This window comes from Microtus pennsylvanicus, chromosome 1, assembly GCF_037038515.1.
Source record: "Microtus pennsylvanicus isolate mMicPen1 chromosome 1, mMicPen1.hap1, whole genome shotgun sequence".
NCBI lineage: Eukaryota > Metazoa > Chordata > Mammalia > Rodentia > Cricetidae > Microtus > Microtus pennsylvanicus.
Genome location: NC_134579.1, coordinates 141,365,320 through 141,383,970, shown reverse-complemented (window position 1 = coordinate 141,383,970; position 18,651 = coordinate 141,365,320). Strand labels below are relative to the sequence as shown.

The window sequence follows — 18,651 nt, the reverse complement described above, 5'->3', positions numbered from 1 at the left end:
CGCATGACTCCAGCCATAGAAGCAGGACCCAGTTTGAAGTCGGTACTACACCCCACTAGAGCAAGGGCCGGAATGTAGCCCCATGGAAAAGCACTTTGGTGACCCAGCACCTGCCTGACACGTGAGGTCGTTACATCTTCAACCAGCAAAAAATAAAGCTGGACACTTCCTTTGTTTCAGTCTGGGAAGGTCCAAGGGCCCCTTCCTTCCCGAGAGCTACTTTCTGTATTGTGCTGAATTTCTTCCAGGAACTTAGTTTCTTCCTGAAGTTTCCGAGACCTCTGACCTTCCTACCCGGAGAAAGTCACCACAAGCTACCACCTCAGCCCTTTTTGGAACAGGGAGGCTCCGGAGCCCCATCTCCCTGCCCCCACCCTATTTGTAGAGGCAAAGTCCTCTGCCACCTCTCAGGTCAGGCCACACAGGGGCAAGTGACCTGGAGCCACCCTTCTGAGAGGGTGACTGACACCGGGCCAGGCTTTCCCTATCCTGTTACTGCGTACCCGTGACCCTTGGCGCCTCCTGCTGGCAGCTGTGCTCAGCAAGTGGAGAAAATCGAGGCCTCTCAGATTTTTTTTTTCCATGTGTATTTTTTGTTTTTTAAGTTTTTTTTTTCTGTAAAATGTCCCGGTTCTTCCATAACTTATAAACATGATTTCTATGGAGGGGTGGAGAGGAAAGTGACGGGCGGCCGGGCGCTCCTCTGCTGCCCTCGGGAGGACAGGGACATCACGTCATGTCTTTCGTCCCTGAGCCTGTCCGGCTGCCTCTGCCGGAGCGCTCAGTATTGAGTGCCTTTCAGATTCCAGAACTCCCTCTGGGACCCCAGGCCCCCTGGACACTATCCCCTGGCACTAGGGATCCTCGGGCGTGGGGTGGATCCCCTCCTTCCCGCTGCCCAGACCCCAGGAGGGAGGGAGAGGAGGGGAAGGCGGCCAGCCCAGTGGTAGTCTGCAGAGGAACGGCGAGAGGGCTCAGCCGATGGTGAGGCCAAAGCCGCACAGGAACTTATTCTTGCGGTGGTTCAGGAAGGCGCAGAGGGACAGCGTCAGGGGAAGAGGCGGCAGCTTCTTTTCCAGCGTGGCGCCCACGATCCAGTTACTGTTCACAGAGCCTGTGGGCCGGAAGAGAATGGGTGGGTAGATGTGCCTGATCACCTCCGTGGGTAGTCACACCAGCCCTGTCACATGTCAAGCAGCTACTTGGGCAGATCCTCTCCCAAGCCCTGATCTCTGGGAATGAACGTGCAGGTGCCTGAGAACCTTAGGGGTTGGGTGCCAACTTAGCTGTCCCCAGGGAAAGGGACAGAACGAATAGGACAAGGGTAGCAGGGCTGGACTCAATTGACCCCTAACTGCAGGGGACTGTGGTCACAAGCAGACCCCAGCATCAGGGCCCCAAAGAGAGCTGTGACCACCTGACTGAGACTCAGATCACCCAGGTTTGAAAAGACCAGGTTACTCCCTAGAAGGACAGTCTGGACCTGACTGCCACCCCCTAACTCTAACGGGCTGTTTCCCCACTTGTGTGTCACTTGAGGGAACCCTGATTGAACTGTCTTCAGAAGACCAGGTGGCAGGCAAGCCTGTAGGGCATTTTCTTAATTGACAAGGGAATACCCAGCTCACTGTGGGTGGGGTCGCCCAGGGGCTAGTAGTCCTGGGGATATAGAAAAGCAGGCTGAGGAGGCCATGAGGAGCAAAGTCACTAGGCAGTCTCCACAGCCTTCTGCACCAGTTCCTTCCCTGACTTCTCAGTGACACAAGTGTGACCGGAGAGCTGTAAGTCAAAATAAACCTTTCCTCCCCACCTTGCTTATGGTCGTGGTGTTCCACCACAGCAGCAAGGCAGGAGAGAATGGGGAGGGCCAGAAGCTCCACGTGCTGCCTTTCATTCAGCAGAAGGGGAGAGAGCTTGCTAGAGAGGCTAACACTCACGAGATGTGCCTGTTTGATAACTGCCCTGAGGAATTCACAAGTGCACACAGGCAGCTGAGTCACCCCTGTGTTTTCCAGGAGGGAAACTGAGGCCTTCCTTACCTTTGAAGAGGAAGTTGGCTTTGGGCAGGTCCAGCTGGTACCCAAAGGAGGCGCTAGTGTCCTGCATCCTGGTGCTGGCCTCAAACTCCACGCCCACCTGCAGCTGGGGAGGGAGGGCCCGGCACCCGTGAGCTGCCCAGTGGGGCTCCTGGGCACACCAACAGCACCAGCCAAACTAGGAAGCACTCCCTCCAGCTCACCTGGTCACTGGCTTTGTGGTAATAAGTCGCGTGCATGCCTGCCTGGCCCAGCGTTACTGTTGCCAACCAGTTGTTCACTAGGAGAGCAGAGTTGGGTGAGGGCTGGGTATCAAAGGGATGAGAGCATCTGGAAACTCAGCCTCATTGTTCAGAGCCTAGAGCTCTTCCCTCATTCCGAGGTACAGGCCACAGCCTCCTCCCTCAGACCACAAGCGTGCCCCAGGCTCACGTGTGTATTTCCCAGCTAGAGACATGACAGTGCCCTCTTCTCCAGGCCGCCGGTGGTAGACGAGCTCTCCCCCCAGGGCCAGACATGGCGTGATGCTCTGGAGATAGTGGGCAACGAGGATTCCTGCAGGAGAAGAAGGCGCTCAGACTCTAGGGCCCAGTAGGCCTGGATTTACCTCGCCACAGGGGCTCCTCCTGCTAGTAATCCTCAGGACAGTCACCGCCTTTCTGAGGAGCTTTCCTAATCCAGCAGAGAGGGGTGTACTCCCATAGAATGTGCAGGGATTGAGGCCCTCCCCCCAGAAGTGGCGGGTGGGGCCCAGAGTCTTAGACAGAGGTACCCAGGGCTGATGGACTCAGGAGCTAGTATGAGTGTTTCCTCAGTGAGCAGGGGACTATCAGCTTCAGGACAGGATCAACCCAATCTGGGCACACCTCTGACCACCATTAATGAACCAATCAACCAACCAACCCAGAGGAAATGGAGCCAAAGTCCTGAGTGGTCATCTATAGACAGCAACTTCAAGGCAGAACACCTCTCCACCACAGCTGTAGGGACCTCTGGGAGTAAGGACTAACCCAGCCCTAAGTGTATCTCTAACAGTCCTTAGCTTTGGGGAGCCACTGCTCCCCACAAATCATTTCACTATGCCCAGCCTCCTCTATCTCCAGGAGACCCCATAGCACATAGAGGCTAGGGGGTCTCATCACAGCACAACCCAACTGCTCTCTCCCGAGAACATGCCATAGCTCCCCAGTGCTCTGGGAAGATCTGAGACCCTCACAATAATCTGTGGTGTCCTATGCTCTGGACCAAGCTTCAGAGCTTTGTAGGCTTGCGTGATACAGCCTGTCACTGAAGCTCTCCCTTGACCCAGCTGGCTAAACATCTACAAGGCGTGCCCCAGATCTGATCTCCTTTAGTGCGTCAACTGAGACCAGCATGGGACACCTGGCTGACACGTCCTCCTCAGCCCTTTCCTAATGGGCTGAATTTGAAGCCTCTTCCTCTTAGGAGCTTGCAGCTTTTTATTCCCTCCAGCCAGGGTCTCAGCACGTGGGCCAGGCATGCCTTGAACATGCAGCCCTCCCGCTTTAGCCTAATATAAGACCAGATTAGAGGTACCACCATAGCCCAGTTTTGGACTTAATTTTTTAAAGATGTGTATGGGTGTTTTGCCTACATGTATGTCTCTGTGACATGCACACCTGGGCCCACAGGCCAGAATAGGTTATCAAATTGCCTGATCAGTTACAGGTGATTATGAACTGGCATCTAGATCCTAGGAATTTAACCTGGGTCCTCGTGGGCCGTGGTGGCGCAGGGCTTCAATCCCAGCACTCGGGAGGTAGAGGCAGGCGGATCTCCATGTGTTCGAGGCCAGCCTGGTCTACAGGAGCTAGTTCTAGGACAGGTTCCAAAAGTTACAGAGAAATCCTGTCTTGAAAAACCAAAAAGAGGGTCTCATGCCAGGTGCAACTTAATCCCAACACATGTGACCGAGGAAGAGGCAGGAAGAGAGTTTGAGGCCAACCTGGTCTACATAGAGACCCTGCTTCAATAAAGGATCTTGCTATGTGGTTCTGGCTAGCCTCAAACTTGTGGCAATTCTTCTGCCCTGTCCTCCCAAGTGGCTGGATTATAGGCATGTGCCACCGCACTCAAGGTTTCATCAGTAGTTGTGCAAGCATGTGTACATTGCTCGTGCAAGTGTACATAGGTCAGAAGACAACTTGTGGAACTGGTTTCCTTGTGTGTTTGTCACAGGGATCAAACTCAGGCATGGCAGCAAGTGCCTTTCCCTGCTAAGCCACCCTGTTGGTCCTACCTTGTTCTTTGCCGTTGTTTAATACTCTCTACATAACTCTGGATGGCCTGGAACTTTTGGGGATTCTCCTGCCCCCTCCTCCCAAGTGTTAGGTGCTCTACCATCCAGCCTGTAGTGCTGCAGATGAACAGAGCCCATGGTGTTAATATGTGCAATGACCCGAAGCTCAACTCCAGCCTTCGCAGTCCTGATTCTTGACCTCTCTATCCCAGGCTACCTAGGAGGCCCTGCTGTTCCTCCCAAGCTTGCCTGCACTGGTCCCCACTGTAGAAGCCCCACAAAAACAGGAGTTTTAAGGATAGCACTGCTTTCCGCAATGTATACTTCTGATGGGCACAACTTGGAGGGTGTGTTGTCAGCAGCTAAACTTGGCACATCCAAGGACAGTCTAGCCAAAGTCACATCCTGAGGCTTAAAGCACAAAAGCTTTGAATGAATTTCTAGTGGGGACATACCCCAGAGGTAGATCCCCTGCCTAGACTCCCCGAGCGAGGGTTTGGGAATGTGGTACAGAGGTGGAGAACTTGCCTAGTCTTGGCTTCCATCTTTAGCACTGCAAATGCATGAACGAGGATCATAAAGCCAGGCACTTCAGAAGTCACCAATAAAATCACCTTCTTCAAGCAAATGGATGAACGAACCTAATGTCCTAAGGGACTGACTAGTATCATCCAAATTGCAACTGCCAAGGTAAGGGCAGGTCTCAGGAAGGCAGGCTGGAAGGTCCCACAGGTTCTAACCTGATCTGCTCAAAGCTGATAGCTCTTTTAGTTTTGACAGGGTTTCTCTGCATGGCCCTGGCTGTCCTGAAACTCGTAAAGATCTGTGTACCACTAGGACAACTCTGCTGACAGCGTCTTAAATGACTACCAGTCGCTGGGTGTAATCCCAGCACTCGGGAGGCAGAGGCAGGCGGATGAATGTGAGTCCGAGGTCTACAAGAGCTAGTTCCAGGACAGGCTCCAAAGCTACAGAGGAACCCTGTCTCAAAAAAACAAAAAGAAAAATACCAGTCATTCTGCAGATGTATAGGTAGGATGCCTGGAAGGCAGGCATCTGTGTTCTAGCTAGAGACCCTACCATCCCCAAAATGCCAGTAAACCGCTCCCCCCTTTTTTTGTTTAAAAAGATCACCCCTCCTTCTTTTGCCTCTTGGCTGAGGTACTGCCATTTTGGAGTAGCTGTCTTGGGCACTCCAGTAAAGATAAGGCCTTGTGTTATAAGCCATCATAGCTGGGCCAGCCAGAGGGTCCCCAAGGCGAGAGCCTGGTGACTGCCATCCCTGGTACCTACAGCAGAAGGATCATCAGCTCCTCAAAGTCGTCCTGACCTGCACTTGCACCAGTGGCATGCACCCACACACAACGATAAATAAAGTAAAAAGAAGGAGCAACCAGGCCTTTGAACTCGCTTTGAGCGGGACTCCTAAGAGTAACAAATGCATCGTACAAATATTTGGAGGTAAAACACATGCTTGCAGGTAGAGCGGCACACTCTGATCCCACCACTCAGGAGATAGGCAGTCAAAGCTCTGTTCAACTCCAAGCCAGTCCTCAAGAACAAAACCATTTTTTTCATGGTGCTGGGACTAGAACCCAGGACCTTGCTCGCAAGCACCTCACTGCTGGACCTAGGCAGGTGTTAAGCCATACCCATCTATACCTGACATCTCTGTGCTCTTTATCTAGAGTCCCTGGGATGGACAGAAAGAGGTGGACTCTGCTCATTACCCCATCACCAGTACTTAAATACACTGTATGGGGCACACTCAGCACACATTCAAAGCGTGAACAAGACAGGCGAGCAGCCAACTTCTGTCTGCAACCAGAAAAGAATGGGAGCTGGGCAGCGGTAGCGCACGCCTTTAATCCCAGCACTCGGGAGTCAGGTGGATCTCTGTGAGTTCGAGACCAGCCTGGTCTACAAGAGCTAGTTCCAGGACGGGCACCAAAGCTACAGAGAAACCCTGTCTCGAAAAACCAAAAAAAAAAAAAAAAGACAACCTTGGTCTATCCTCATGGATCAGTGACGATGAGGGTGGGGACATAGTTCAACCCTGGACTGCTGCTTGGTCATGTGGACCCTAGTGACACTGGTGAGTCTTTATGGGCTCATGGCACTGTCAGGTCAGGCACGTGCTGGGTACCAGGTGATGGGAACTATTCTTAGTGTGAGACATGGACTTGAGGGCAATAGCACGTGGAATGGTGGCACAGGGTAACCATGTACCGGCGAGGAACGACCAGACAGGTCAAAGTGGGTACTAATATCTGGACTTCTCTTGGCGAGGGGGGGGAGGGTTTCTCTGTAGCTTTGGTGCCTGGGATTAAAGGCGTGCGCCACCACCATATGGCCCAAGGTTGTCTTTTAGCACACCACATGCCCTCCCCTGATCATTTCTGCTTCCTCTGCATCTCAGTGGGTCATGCTGTTTGGAGAGGCCCAGGAGGCGTGGCCTTGCTTGAGAATTTGTCATTGGAGGTAGGCTCTGAACTTTCAAAGCCTCATGCCATTTCCAGTGTGGTCTCTTTGCTTCCTGTTTCTGTTGCCATGCGTGCCACTTGCTGTCATGTCTCACTGCCATGACAAACTCTCTGGATCTGTAAGCCATGGCGCTTCGACCACAGCAGCAGAGAGCCAACGCTCCAGGCTGGCCTTCACCAGCACCAATCTGCCGTGTGCCCGAGTACAGGTTTGTATCACCAAACCCACATTTATTATTCATTTATTTTGGTTTCTTTGTTTCAAAGACCACTTCACTATGCAGTTAGTGCAGACTAGCCTTAAAGGTGTCCTTCAGGGGACCCAGATCCTATGTCCAGCAGCCATAAGGTGGCTCGCAGCAGTCTAATCCCAGCTCAAGGGGGTGGATATGCTCTTCTGTCTCTCAGGGCAACAGACGCACATGCAGGCAAACACCATACACAGCAAATAATTTTTTTTTTTTTTTTGGTTTTTCGAGACAGGGTTTCTCTGTGGTTTTGGAGCCTGTCCTGGAACTAGCTCTTGTAGACCAGGCTGGTCTCGAACTCACAGAGATCCGCCTGCCTCTGCCTCCCCAGTGCTGGGATTAAAGGCGTGCGCCACCACCACCCGGCTAATAATTTTTTTTTAAAAAAAGAACATGTACCCTCCCTAAAGGGTTCCAAGCCTGATCTTTGAGCCTCTCCAGCCCTGGGATTACAGGTGTGACCACACCTGGCCTTTTGTTTTTTATTCTTTTCTTTTTCTTTTTTTTTTTTTTTTGAGGCAGGGATTCATAGCAGGGACACTGCCCTGCCTTAGTCTTGCAAGCACTGGGATCACAAGCTTGTCTGACACCCAAGTGTCTCAAGTTGTTCCTTCCTACTCTGCCATCCCTCAGAGGGAAGCATGGGAGACCGCAAGAGACAAAGTCACACATGCCTTGTGGGGAAGGGGGATCAAGGCTTCAGGACCACCCATGAGCCCCTCCCCCACCTCTTACCTGAACCCACCAAGACATCTGGGTTCCCTAGGGTGACAGCAGCCGTGAAGTCAGAACCCCGGTACTCCCCATCCACCTGCCAGTTCACGAACTTTGACTGCTGGGTCTGTGGGGGAGGGGTAGTGTGAGGACCATGATGAGGGAGCACCTGTGAGGGTGACAGGCTACACACACCCATGCACGACTCACCTGGATGGCCATCTTGGACCTGAGGCCTGGGCTCAGCTGATGGATGACCTGTGCATTGAGGCTGCCACTGTTGTCCATGTCACCTACCAGCACGGGAAAGGCCTGTGGGGCAGAGGGCCGCTAAGAGGTCAGAGACGCAACACAGCAGTAAGTCTTAGCAAGAAGCCCCTCCTCCAGGAAGCCTCCTCAGTGCTTGCCTGTGCCCATTTTGGTCCCCTCAGCAACACAGCCCCCTCTGGAACTTCTGGATTGTGAGCCCAATGCTTCTGTCACGGCTCATCCTGCCAGGCCGATGATCTGGGTACTGATTAGCTGCGGCTTTTTTTTTTCTTTTAAAGTTTTCAAGCCCTGGCTTCTCTGAGTAGCCCTGGCTGTCCTGGAACTCTGCAAAGCAGGCTGGTCACAAATGCAGAGATCCTCCTGCCTCTTGAGTGCTGCCATAAAGGGTGTGCGCCACCACTGCCCAGTTACTCTCTCTCTCTTTGAGATAGGGCTTCGCGTTGCTCAGAGCAGCCTCAAAGGAACGCTCTTTGTTTCCGTTGCTGAGATGAGCACCAGCACCAAAAGTTAAACTGGGGGAGAAAAGATGGACTTTGCCTTCTAGTTCCACAGCACAGTGCATCACTGAGGGATGTTGGGACAGGATCTGAGTGCTGAGGCCCTGCGGGTGCTACTCACTGGTTTGCTTATTAGCCTTGCCCATAGCACCCAGGACCACCAGTCCAGGGGTGGCATTGCCCAGTGAGCTGGGCCCTCACATCTATCATCACTCACGAACACTCCCTGCAGTCAATCTGGGGGTGGCATTCCCAACTGAAGTCCCTCTTCCCAGATGTCTGCAGCTCGCATCAAGCAGACACAAACCAGTCAGCACACTAGCTGTGTCACACAGGATACTTGTGACCTCTTAAGTGCTAGGTTACAGGTCTGATCCACCAGCATGCTCTTTAGTTTGTATGTCTGTTTACTAATTTATGCAAGTAGGTCTTGCTACGTGGCCTGGGCTTGAACTCATATTTTGTAGGTAGGCTCTGCTTCCTGACTGACAACACAACCTCCTCAGGGGTCTTCCATTCCTGCCACCATGTCTTCTCTGCCAGGATGGCATACTTCCTCTCCAACTATTACAGGCCACTTGCTTCCCACACCCGGGGACTTCCCAATCTCCAAGTAATGTCATAGTCCAGTTTGGACTCCTACATATCTACCCCCTCTACTCTCCAGAACACATCTCGAGGGGCCAATGAGATGGCTCAGTAGGGAGGTCAAGGCACTTGTCACCAAGCCTGAGGACACGAGTTCAATCACAGGACACACAAGGTAGAAGCAAAGAAACGACTCTGCCCCCACAGGCCTCCCCCCACACAAATAAACGTAAGTTAGTGTGCACTTCACGGCTTTTCTGCCTCCCAACACTAGAAGCCTCTTCCTACAGATGGGCAGCCAAGCAAGATACCCTAGCTACTCTAAAGCAGCTTGCAGGAAGCATTTACTCCTTGTCAGTGGCCAGACCTTGCTGATCTGGAGGTGAATAGTGGAGAGGGTTTACAAAAGAAAAAAAGTATCAGGCACGGAGGCACAAATCTTGAATCCCAATACCTGGGAGACAGAGGCAGAAGGGCAAAAAGATCTCTGAGTTGGATACCAGGATGATTTACACAAAGAGTTCTAGTCCAGCCAGGGCTTGGTAGGATAGGTAAGAACTCTCCTACACACAAGTATGACGAGAACCACGGTTTAAATCTCCAGTACTTGCAAAAGCACCAGGTATGGCTGCTCATGCCTGTCACTCTAACACTGCAGAGACAGTAGGTCCTGTAGCTGGCTGGTCAGCCACTCCAGCTAAGACGGTAAGCTTCCAGATCAGATGTTCCATTTTGGTCTTTGCAAATGCAAACGCTAGAACCAGCACCTGCATGAATGCATACTTCACGTAAAGTGCACACATTAAGTGTCGAGGATGTTAATTTAGTTGGTAAGAATGCTTGCCTAGAATGCCCTGGGTTTGATTCCCAGCACCAGATAAAACCCACACATGATGACTTATGCCTGAAACCCCAGCACGTGGGGAGACAAAGACTTTTTAAGATCATCCTCAGCTACAGCTCAAGCCCAGCTGGGACATGAGACTTTGTCTCCAAAAGCAAAAAAACCAGAACAGGTAACATAAGCAGACTCAGGACCAGTTCCTACCCCTCCCAAAACTCCACATCCCACTATCTACCCCCTGCTAGGGCAGCAGGAGCAACACACCTGAAGCAATCGTCTAACCCCATTTCCTCCCCTTGCCACATCTTTCCGTGGCTCTCCAGCGCCCCCTAGAGGACGTCCAAGTACAGAGTCTGACATTCCTGGTCCTATACCTGGTTCCCAGCATCCAGATCATCACTGGGTCTTGATGTATCTGCCCCCCTCTTCGATCACCCAACCCAGGACCAAACAAAGAACAAGTACACTAGGGATGATGCTGCAGGAGGGAATCACCTGTCCTAATACCACCTCCGAGCCTGTCACTTATCCATTATTCCCTCAATGGAAGAATGACCAAAGGAACCTTACCTCTGTGGGACTCAGCTGCTTCGTTCCCACGTACGTAACCCCAAAGTGGTAATTGGACTCCCCAATTGTGCCGAGGGCTACTGTGTGGGTCACCTGGGGGAAGAGAGTGAGCTATGTATGGGGTCTTGGCAAAGCTGGCTCATCCAAAGACAGAGTTTTGGGGCTGAGCAGGGAGTGAACACTGGGTGGCAAACCATCCAACCCAGCAGCCGAACAAAACAAACACCAGGCTTGGCCGGATAAGATTGAGAGGCACCTAGGGAGAAAAGTGGGGCTAGAGTGGGGTACACACCTGTTGTGACACCCCGGCTTGAGGCTGCAGTGTAAGAGGCACCTTTGAATTCTGGGCCCCTAAATCCAAACCTTCCCACTCCCCCTAGAGTAGCCATCCTGGAATGTGTGAGACTCTTATTGCTCATTTTCCTTTTATGTTTGATACAGGGTCTTGCTATGCATCCCAAGGCTGGCCTGGGACATAGGGTCTGCCCGCTTCAGCCCCTGCCAGTGCTATCTACTTGTCACCACCCAAAAAACCCAGGCTTTTAGGAGCATGAGGGGAGGTGTATGCATGGAGGGTCACGGCACCACAGACTCACCTGGAAGCGGTTACTCAACCCTTTGTTGACTGTAAGTTTGACACCCTCCATCTGCACTGGAAACAGCTCTGTAGAAGAGAGATGCTGTTACACTCCAAATTCCTCCTGCTCTCCTCCCAGCCCCAGCTCTCTCCGGAGACCCACGTCTCACAGAACATCCCACCACTAAAGGAAACTGCCCAGTGAATGGTGCTGGGCCCTCTGGTTGTTTCTAAAACCCAGTGCAATCACCTGGATTTAGGAAACTCACTTTCTAGCCAAACTTCTCATCCATACAATGGGGATTCTCACCACACAGAACTGTTTCAAGTATTTTATAAGTTAACAGGTATTTTGGCATCAAAGATAGAAGTGTACCTCTCTTACGATCAAAATGATCCTACGCCAGGATCCAGATCCCTTGGGTTGCACCCTTTACAGGAACACTGGGGAACACCTTGCTGACACTGTGACCTTGGGCCATAATTCCTTTTCTGATCACCCACACTAAAGAGTCTGGCGGTGTTGGTCCCGGGGCTCGCAGTGTCCAAGATTTCTCTCTCCTGCTGTGGCATTCTTCCCCAGGGGCTTCGCCATCTGATCGCAATTCCGAGCTCCAAGTTCAAGGTCCCACCGTCCCATCCCATCCACAACTCCTAACATTCTGTTCAATGATTGCAACGGTGCGCGCCAATCCTCCGGGGTCCTTCCCCTTTCCCTCAGGTAAGCTGGGCCCGGCACCACTCACCTTTGCACTTCCGGTGGCATTCCTCGAACGTGCCCGGGTTGGGCAGGCAGCCGCAGCCCCCATCGTCCGAGGCCCCAGCAGCGCCGCCGGGCGCAGACCCGGGAGTCCGTTCCGAGCCGCGGCCCGCGCTCGACCCTGTGCCCAGGCCACCCCCGAGCGGCGGCAGCGTAAAGCCGGGCGGCGAAGGCGGCGGCGGCGGTAGCCCCACGAGGGACGGCGTAGGAGGCGGCGGTGGCCCTGCGGGCGGAGAGCTAGCGGCCAACACGTTCCCCATGGTATCTGCGAGGGGAAGGGTCAGAGGGCAGAGGTCAGGGGCCACACACACTCCCGGATGCGACCTCAGCCACCTCCCACCCAACTCGGACCCGGTTCTCACTGGCGGCGGCGGCAGCGGCGCCTGTTCCCGGCCTGGGCTCCGCTCCTACCCCGTGCGCTCCGCGCAACCGAACTCACTGCCGCCGCCGCGGCTGTCTCCCCGCCCCATGGAGCCCATTGGTTAATTTTTCTCCAAAATCCGCCCATCGCGCTCAAAGCGAGACTTTTTATTGGAGTTCTTGAAGGAAGTACCACCCACCTCGCTGAGACACCCATTTCTATTGGTTCTCAATGTCAATCGGTCAGTGCCGCTTCTTCGCCTTTCCCATTGGCTGGCATAGCCCATGCCCATTGGTTCACGACCCCGCGGGTCTGGAACTGGCTCTCCATTCGTCGATGCCTATCGCTTCGCAACGCCCACTTGCTCATTGCCCCACCATTCTCCTGGAGGAGCGGAGCTCCGCCCCAGAAAACGCTGTAACCATTGGGCAGTTTTGGCTCATCTCGCACTCTGATTGGCTACGGTATGTCTAGTGGGCCGACTTCGGTGACGTTTTCATTGGTTATCTCATTGGCTAAGGTGCCGGGGTCAAAGGACGTGGGCCGAGGTGCGTTGCACCGTAGACGCTGCTAGGCAGCAAGGTCAGGTCCGGCGCCCCACCAGGCACTGCGGTGCAGGGGCTGGGTCGCCGACAGCAAAGCCGGAAGTGCGACCCCTTCCCACAGTGCCTCGGGAAAGCCTCAAGCAGTCCTGTGAAGAGTGGCCCGCGTTGACTTACCCACAATGCCCGCCTTCCCCTGACCACAGCTGCCTCGGAGCCCACCCCTTGTGTTACCCAGCGTGCCGGCCGCTCCCGCGTCACCGCAGCTTCTATCTTTGGCCCATTCATTCCTTTCCCATTACCCAGCATTCATTCTCCCATTCATTGCGCTTCATTTCCTCGACTCTGTTTTGCCCATTTCTGCCCGTTCACTTTCACCATCCTTCCGGCCTTTCTCTAATTATCTGTCTCGTCTTGGAATCTTTTACCTCCTGGCTATTTATCCATTACACCCACATTCCTTGTTTCTTCTTATCTCTTTGCCTCTGGCTCATTCATTTAGATACATTACCCATCACGCCTTGGGGGCTTCTTTGAAAATATTTTCCCCATGACTTATTTTTTAATGACATCCCCCACCCCGCCAACTCTCTATGTTATGTATTTCCAAGCTGACCTCAGCGTCTCAAGTACCCTTAGCCTATTAATTGCCATTGACTTACTAAACCTAAGCCCCTCTTGGCTGGTTATGGTGTGCTCATCTCTGTTTCCATTACTTTGAGCTGTTAATCGTTAGGCAGCTGTTGTAGCCAGTCCTTTCAATACAGTCTGCATGTCAGACGCCTCTTACATCCCTGTCATTTTGTTTTAGTTGATGCGGTTTTACTTATTACTATTATCAATTTCTGGGATATCTTTGGTCTTTGTGGAGGGGACCAATTTTGTATTGACTTATAGCTCTCTGATTCCTTCAAGCCCCAGCCCTTACACATTTCCCTCATATCCTATCCCACTCTAAACATACAGAAAACACAAGACTTTATCAAAGTATAAATTCATATTTTGTAGGAAATGCTTACAAAATAATATTGCCCAAACTCCCAACCCAGATGCCCAGATGCCCCATCTCATACACATGCCAACCCCCTAATTCCCTTCCATTAGATAGAGGACAAAAGGATTCAGTAGTCTTCAAGATGAGAGGAAATCTCTCAAACCTGGGGTGGCAAGGCACACTTGCATTAGGCTCTCCCCTCCAGCTCTGGAGACAGGAACTGGGGTACCGGGTGATGAGAAGAGGGTATGAACCCTGAGATTCCTGCCTGCAGGAGTGGGTGGAGATGGGGAGGTCCTACCTTACACAGGGGAGTCTTCTCCTTTTCACCTTTGGGAAGGAGGGTGGGGAGGGATCAGGTGAGCTTCTGCTGCCTGGAGGGCTCAGGTCTGAGCAGCAGGGGGCCCCTGATCCCCTTCTTACAGACCTGTAGGAACTCTATTGCCTGAGGACAAGTCCAAGGCCCCAAGTCTTCTTTAGGGGTAGGTGAGATCTAGGTGGGCAGTGAGTGGCAAGGTCAGACGGTCACAGTCTTAGGAGTCCTTGAGGGGGTCAGAGGTGGTGCAGAAGGACCCTCTGAGCTCCCTGCCTCGGGAGATAAAATTCCCGAGTTTCCAGCCACGCAGGTCTGTCTGGGTCAGAATCATAAATTGGAGGTCACGGTGGAGCCACTAAGAAGTCACAGGTGGATTGTAGGGATGATAGCTGACCCTGGCTTGTTTGGAATTCAGAGTGTCCTAGATCACTGGTGGGAAGCTGGGGGGGTGGTGGTCAAGGGTGAAAGGTGAGAGATCAGAGGCTCTGTGCCTCACACATACATGGCCCGTGACACAAAAAAGTCTTTGCCTTGGTAGGAATCAGAGGGGCTGGGGTAGGACAGGGCATCATAAATAGGATTAATTTTATCCAAGAAGTCTTCTTCCTCCTCATCTTCCTCCTCGTCTTCAAGATCCAGGGAAACCCCCTCCACGGCAGAGGGTACTGGAGGTACCAGAAGAGAAGGTCCCAGGCCTGTGGCTCCCAAAAGCAGGGGCCCTGACCGCTCTTCCAGGGTGGGCAGCTCGTGATACCGAGGCGTGTCCTACAAATGGTGAGCAAGCAGGAATTCAAGGTCACCTCAGTCTCAGGATGGCATTCCCTGATCTGCCCCTTCATCCCGTCCAAGATTCCTGACCATCCTTTGCTAAAAAGACTCAACCACCCCACTGTCGTCCTTTCTCCCTGGACGGAACTGCTCAGTATGGGCATCCTGCCCAACACTGGCTTCCTCACCCTGCCAGTCCTCTTCCTTGATCCCTGAACCCAAATCCTTACACTTGACCTCTTGTGTGGTATGTTTGCTTGTTTCTTTCTTCTAGGCTGGCCTTGAACTCTAGTGTTGGGATAAGTGTGCACTCTTGCAAGCTGCTTGATTTTTGTATTTTCAAACACATACACCATGCAGCATAGGATGGGCTCAAACAGTGTAATCCTGTCTCAGACTCCCAAGTACTGAGACTACACCAGGCTTGACAGTCCTTTCTTTTGGTTGTTGAAAATAATTTGCGTGCACGTGTGTGTGTGTGTCTATGTGTGTGTGTATATATATACACAAAGGCCAGAAGAGGGTATCTGACCCTCAAAGCTGGAGTCCCAGGTATTTGGCAATGGCCTAGTATGTGACACAGACCCTCCCTCAGTCTCCAGCTGTGGTCCTCACGATGACACAGCAAGTGCAAAACTGCTGAGTCATCAATCCTGCTGGTCTCCTTGGCTATTTTGAAACAAAGTCTCACTCTTTAACTCATGCCAGCCTTGAACTATGTAGCCCAGGTTGGTTGAACCCACTATGATTCGAATTCTTGCAATCCTCCTGCCTCAGCTCCCCAAGGGTTGAGATTACAGGCAGGAGCTACCAAGCTCTGGCCTCAATCTTTATTTAACCCTGAGTGCCAATCAGGGCTTTAACCTTCAAGCAGCTTTGACCTCCTTACTCAACTCCTGACCAGACCTCAGAGAAATGTTTCTATCATAGAGGAGACCCAGGGGAATGTTGTCTCCATCATAGAGGGGACCCTAGGGGGATGTCTCCATGATGGTACCTCTGCTGCAGGCACAGATCCTGGGCAACTCAGAAGCCCTAAGTCACTCTACTCTACTCAGCCTTGACCCCCTGACTCTTAACCCAGCCCTAAACCCACCCTAGTTTACCCAGGAACTCCCACCTGATCAGCACAAGAGACACCAGCATCGAAGTAGGGCGTCTTCACTGAGCTGTGCTCTGAGGCCCCCAGAGTGAAGAGTTGGGAGGGCTGTGGCATGACATAAGAGTAAGAAGTCAGGACCCCTCATGGTGACCCTTCCCAGATAGTCCTGTCCCAACCCAACAGCCCCCTCCCACTCGACCCCAGGGAGGAAGAGTGGGAAGGGAAGTAGGGTAGCTGGGGCTCTAGAGGAACATCTCACCATCTCTGGTTCTTCCAGCTTGGCCTTGGGGGTTGGTGGTTTATAGGAGGGAGGTTCTTCCAGTCTGCAGGGGTCAAGGGTAGGAGTCAGATCAAAGGATGCTAGCCCCCCCCCATCCCCTGTTTATTGTTTTACAGGAAATCTGGCCAGGTATCAAAATGCTGTTTTTTTACTGTGGTTTTTAGCACTGTCCCTGCTCCCATCCCCAGTGCTCTGAAGGAGTCAAACTGAGTAAGGTAGAGACCTGGCATCCCAGACCCTTCTGGGAAGAATTCAAAAAATTCTCATTCAAATAAGTGAGCCAGGTGTGTGGGGCAGACCTGTGACCCCAGCACTGAGGAGGGAATCTTGAGTTCAAGACCAGCCCTGACTGCTAGAGGAGTTCCAGGCCAACGGGTGCTAGTGGGATCCTGTTTCAAAAACAAACAGACCGAGGTGGGTGGAGCCTGAGGAATGCCATCCAAGGTCGTCCTCTGCCCTCTCGGTGTACAAACGGCGGTAACAGTACTTGATTAAGCTTATATTCACTGCGCACAGGCAAAAAACAAAATGGGGTTGTCAAGACTGTTTAGTGGGTGAAAAAGCTTGCCACTAAGCTTTTTGTCTTGAGACCCAAATGGCGGAAATAGAGACCCTTTGACCTCCACTAGATAACATTCTCTTACTTACACACACACACACACACACACACACACACACACACACACACACACTCTTTCAAAGGGAGATTGGAGAGGTGGCTCAATGGGTAAGAGCACTGGCTGCCTTTCCAAAGGACTTGTGTTCAATTCCTAGCACCCTTATCAGGGAATTCACTACAACCAGTAACTCAAGCTCCTATATTCAAAGTCTTTTGGCCTCTGAGGGCACACACACACAGTCACAGAGACCCACACATACACAAATAAGAATAAATCTTTTTTTCTTCAGTTTTTCCTTTTTTTGTTTTCAAGTCAATGTTTCTCTGTATCCCTGCTGTCTTGGGACTTGCTCTATAGACCAGACTGGTCTTGAACTCTACCTGCTTCTGTCTCCTGAGAAATGAAATGAAAGACATGCGCCACTGCCATCCAACTAAGAAAAGAAATCTTAAAAACAAAACCAAAATATATAGGCAAGTTGACTAGCAGATAAATGCTTTGAAAAACCTGAATTCAAATTAGACAATGGAGGTACACACCTTTAATCCCAGCACTCAGGAGAGGAGGCAGAGGCAGGCAGATATCTGAGATCCAGGCCAGCCTAGTCTACAGACCAAGTTCCAAGATAGCCAAGGCTACATAACATAAATATGCCATATTTCCAAAACAAACAAATAGCCAAGCAGTGGGGGCACATATCTTTAATCCCAACACTGGCAGGTTTAGGAATCAGCCATGATAAGCTAAATATAAACAGCTCACCCAAAGGAAGTTCTTTATTTCCAACCATTATCACCTGCCAGAGTAGGACTCACCCATTGATAAATTTAAATGGAGGCCAGAGTCTCAGTAGTTTACCCTGAAGCAATCAATACCTGGTCACAGGAAGGACCATAAACTAAGATTACCTGAGCACCACCCAAAAACAGACCATCCAAATGAAATGTCTTAACATTCCAACCTCTGTAGATAGGATCATCTGCCAGCACATACTCACCAGGACACCCCTAGACAAATGTCAGACAATCAGGGGTCCTGAACCTCACAAACCCCTTACCCCCACCTTTACTACTATAAAAACCCTATTCTAGGGGCTAGAGAGATGGCTTAGAGGTTAAGAGCACTGACTGCTCTTCTGGAGGTCCTGAGTTCAATTCCCAGCAACCACATGGTGGCTCACAACCATCTGTAATGAGATCTGGTGCCCTTTTCCTGCCTGCAGGCATATACGGAGGTTGAATACTGTGTACATAATAAATAAATCTTAAAAAAAAACCTATTGCTGGGCGATGGTGGCGCACGCCTTTAATCCCAGTACTCTGGAGGCAGAGGTAGGCGGATCTCTGTGAGTTCGAGACCAGCCTGGTCTACAGAGCTAGTTCCAGGACAGGCTCCAAAGCCACAGAGAAACCCTGTCTCGAAAAACCAAAAAAAAAAAAAAAACAAAAACAAAAACAAAAACCTATTCTAAGTGAGCTCGGGGGATCTCCGTTTATTCCAATTTGTTGGACATACGGAGAGACTGAGTTTGCAAACTTGCATAAAATAAAGGCTCTTTGCTTTTACATATGGGACTTGGTCTCCTTGTTGGCTTTTTGGGGGACTTTGCAGATTTGGGCATAACAAGTAGAGACATATAAGCAAGTAAACCCACAGAGAAAATAAAAATAAATCTTAATAATTTTTTTTTTTTGGTTTTACAAACATCCCTAGCAGTGCTGGAAGTTGCTCTGTAGACCAGGCTGGCCTCAAGATCTGCCTGCCTCTGCCTCCTCAGGGCTGGGATTAGGTTGTGTGCCACCACCACCCGGCTTCTTCTTC

At 51.6% G+C, this 18,651-nt stretch overlaps 2 protein-coding genes across 2 annotated transcripts in view; both read right to left on the bottom strand.

Moving 5' to 3' along the window:
* Nucleotides 1-568: 568 nt before the first annotated feature.
* Nucleotides 569-12,286, bottom strand: Tomm40 (translocase of outer mitochondrial membrane 40). The gene is made up of 10 exons (XM_075989618.1): nucleotides 12,210-12,286; nucleotides 11,834-12,112; nucleotides 11,107-11,174; nucleotides 10,511-10,603; nucleotides 7,952-8,053; nucleotides 7,763-7,868; nucleotides 2,469-2,591; nucleotides 2,240-2,316; nucleotides 2,040-2,142; nucleotides 569-1,114 (listed from the first exon to the last, which is right to left on the bottom strand). The coding sequence occupies exons 2-10, from the start codon at nucleotides 12,105-12,107 to the stop codon at nucleotides 975-977; spliced, it is 1,086 nt and encodes a 361-aa protein (XP_075845733.1). The 5' UTR covers nucleotides 12,108-12,112; nucleotides 12,210-12,286; the 3' UTR covers nucleotides 569-974.
* Nucleotides 12,287-13,731: 1,445 nt separating this feature from the next.
* Nectin2 (nectin cell adhesion molecule 2) overlaps nucleotides 13,732-18,651 on the bottom strand; it is a 37,096-nt gene continuing 32,176 nt past the window's right edge. The window contains exons 7-9 of the mRNA XM_075989601.1: nucleotides 16,190-16,253; nucleotides 15,949-16,035; nucleotides 13,732-14,825 (exon numbers count right to left, since the gene is read on the bottom strand). Of these exons, the coding sequence (XP_075845716.1) occupies nucleotides 14,553-14,825; nucleotides 15,949-16,035; nucleotides 16,190-16,253 (424 nt within the window). The 3' untranslated portion in view covers nucleotides 13,732-14,552. The remainder of the gene's footprint in view (nucleotides 14,826-15,948; nucleotides 16,036-16,189; nucleotides 16,254-18,651) is intronic.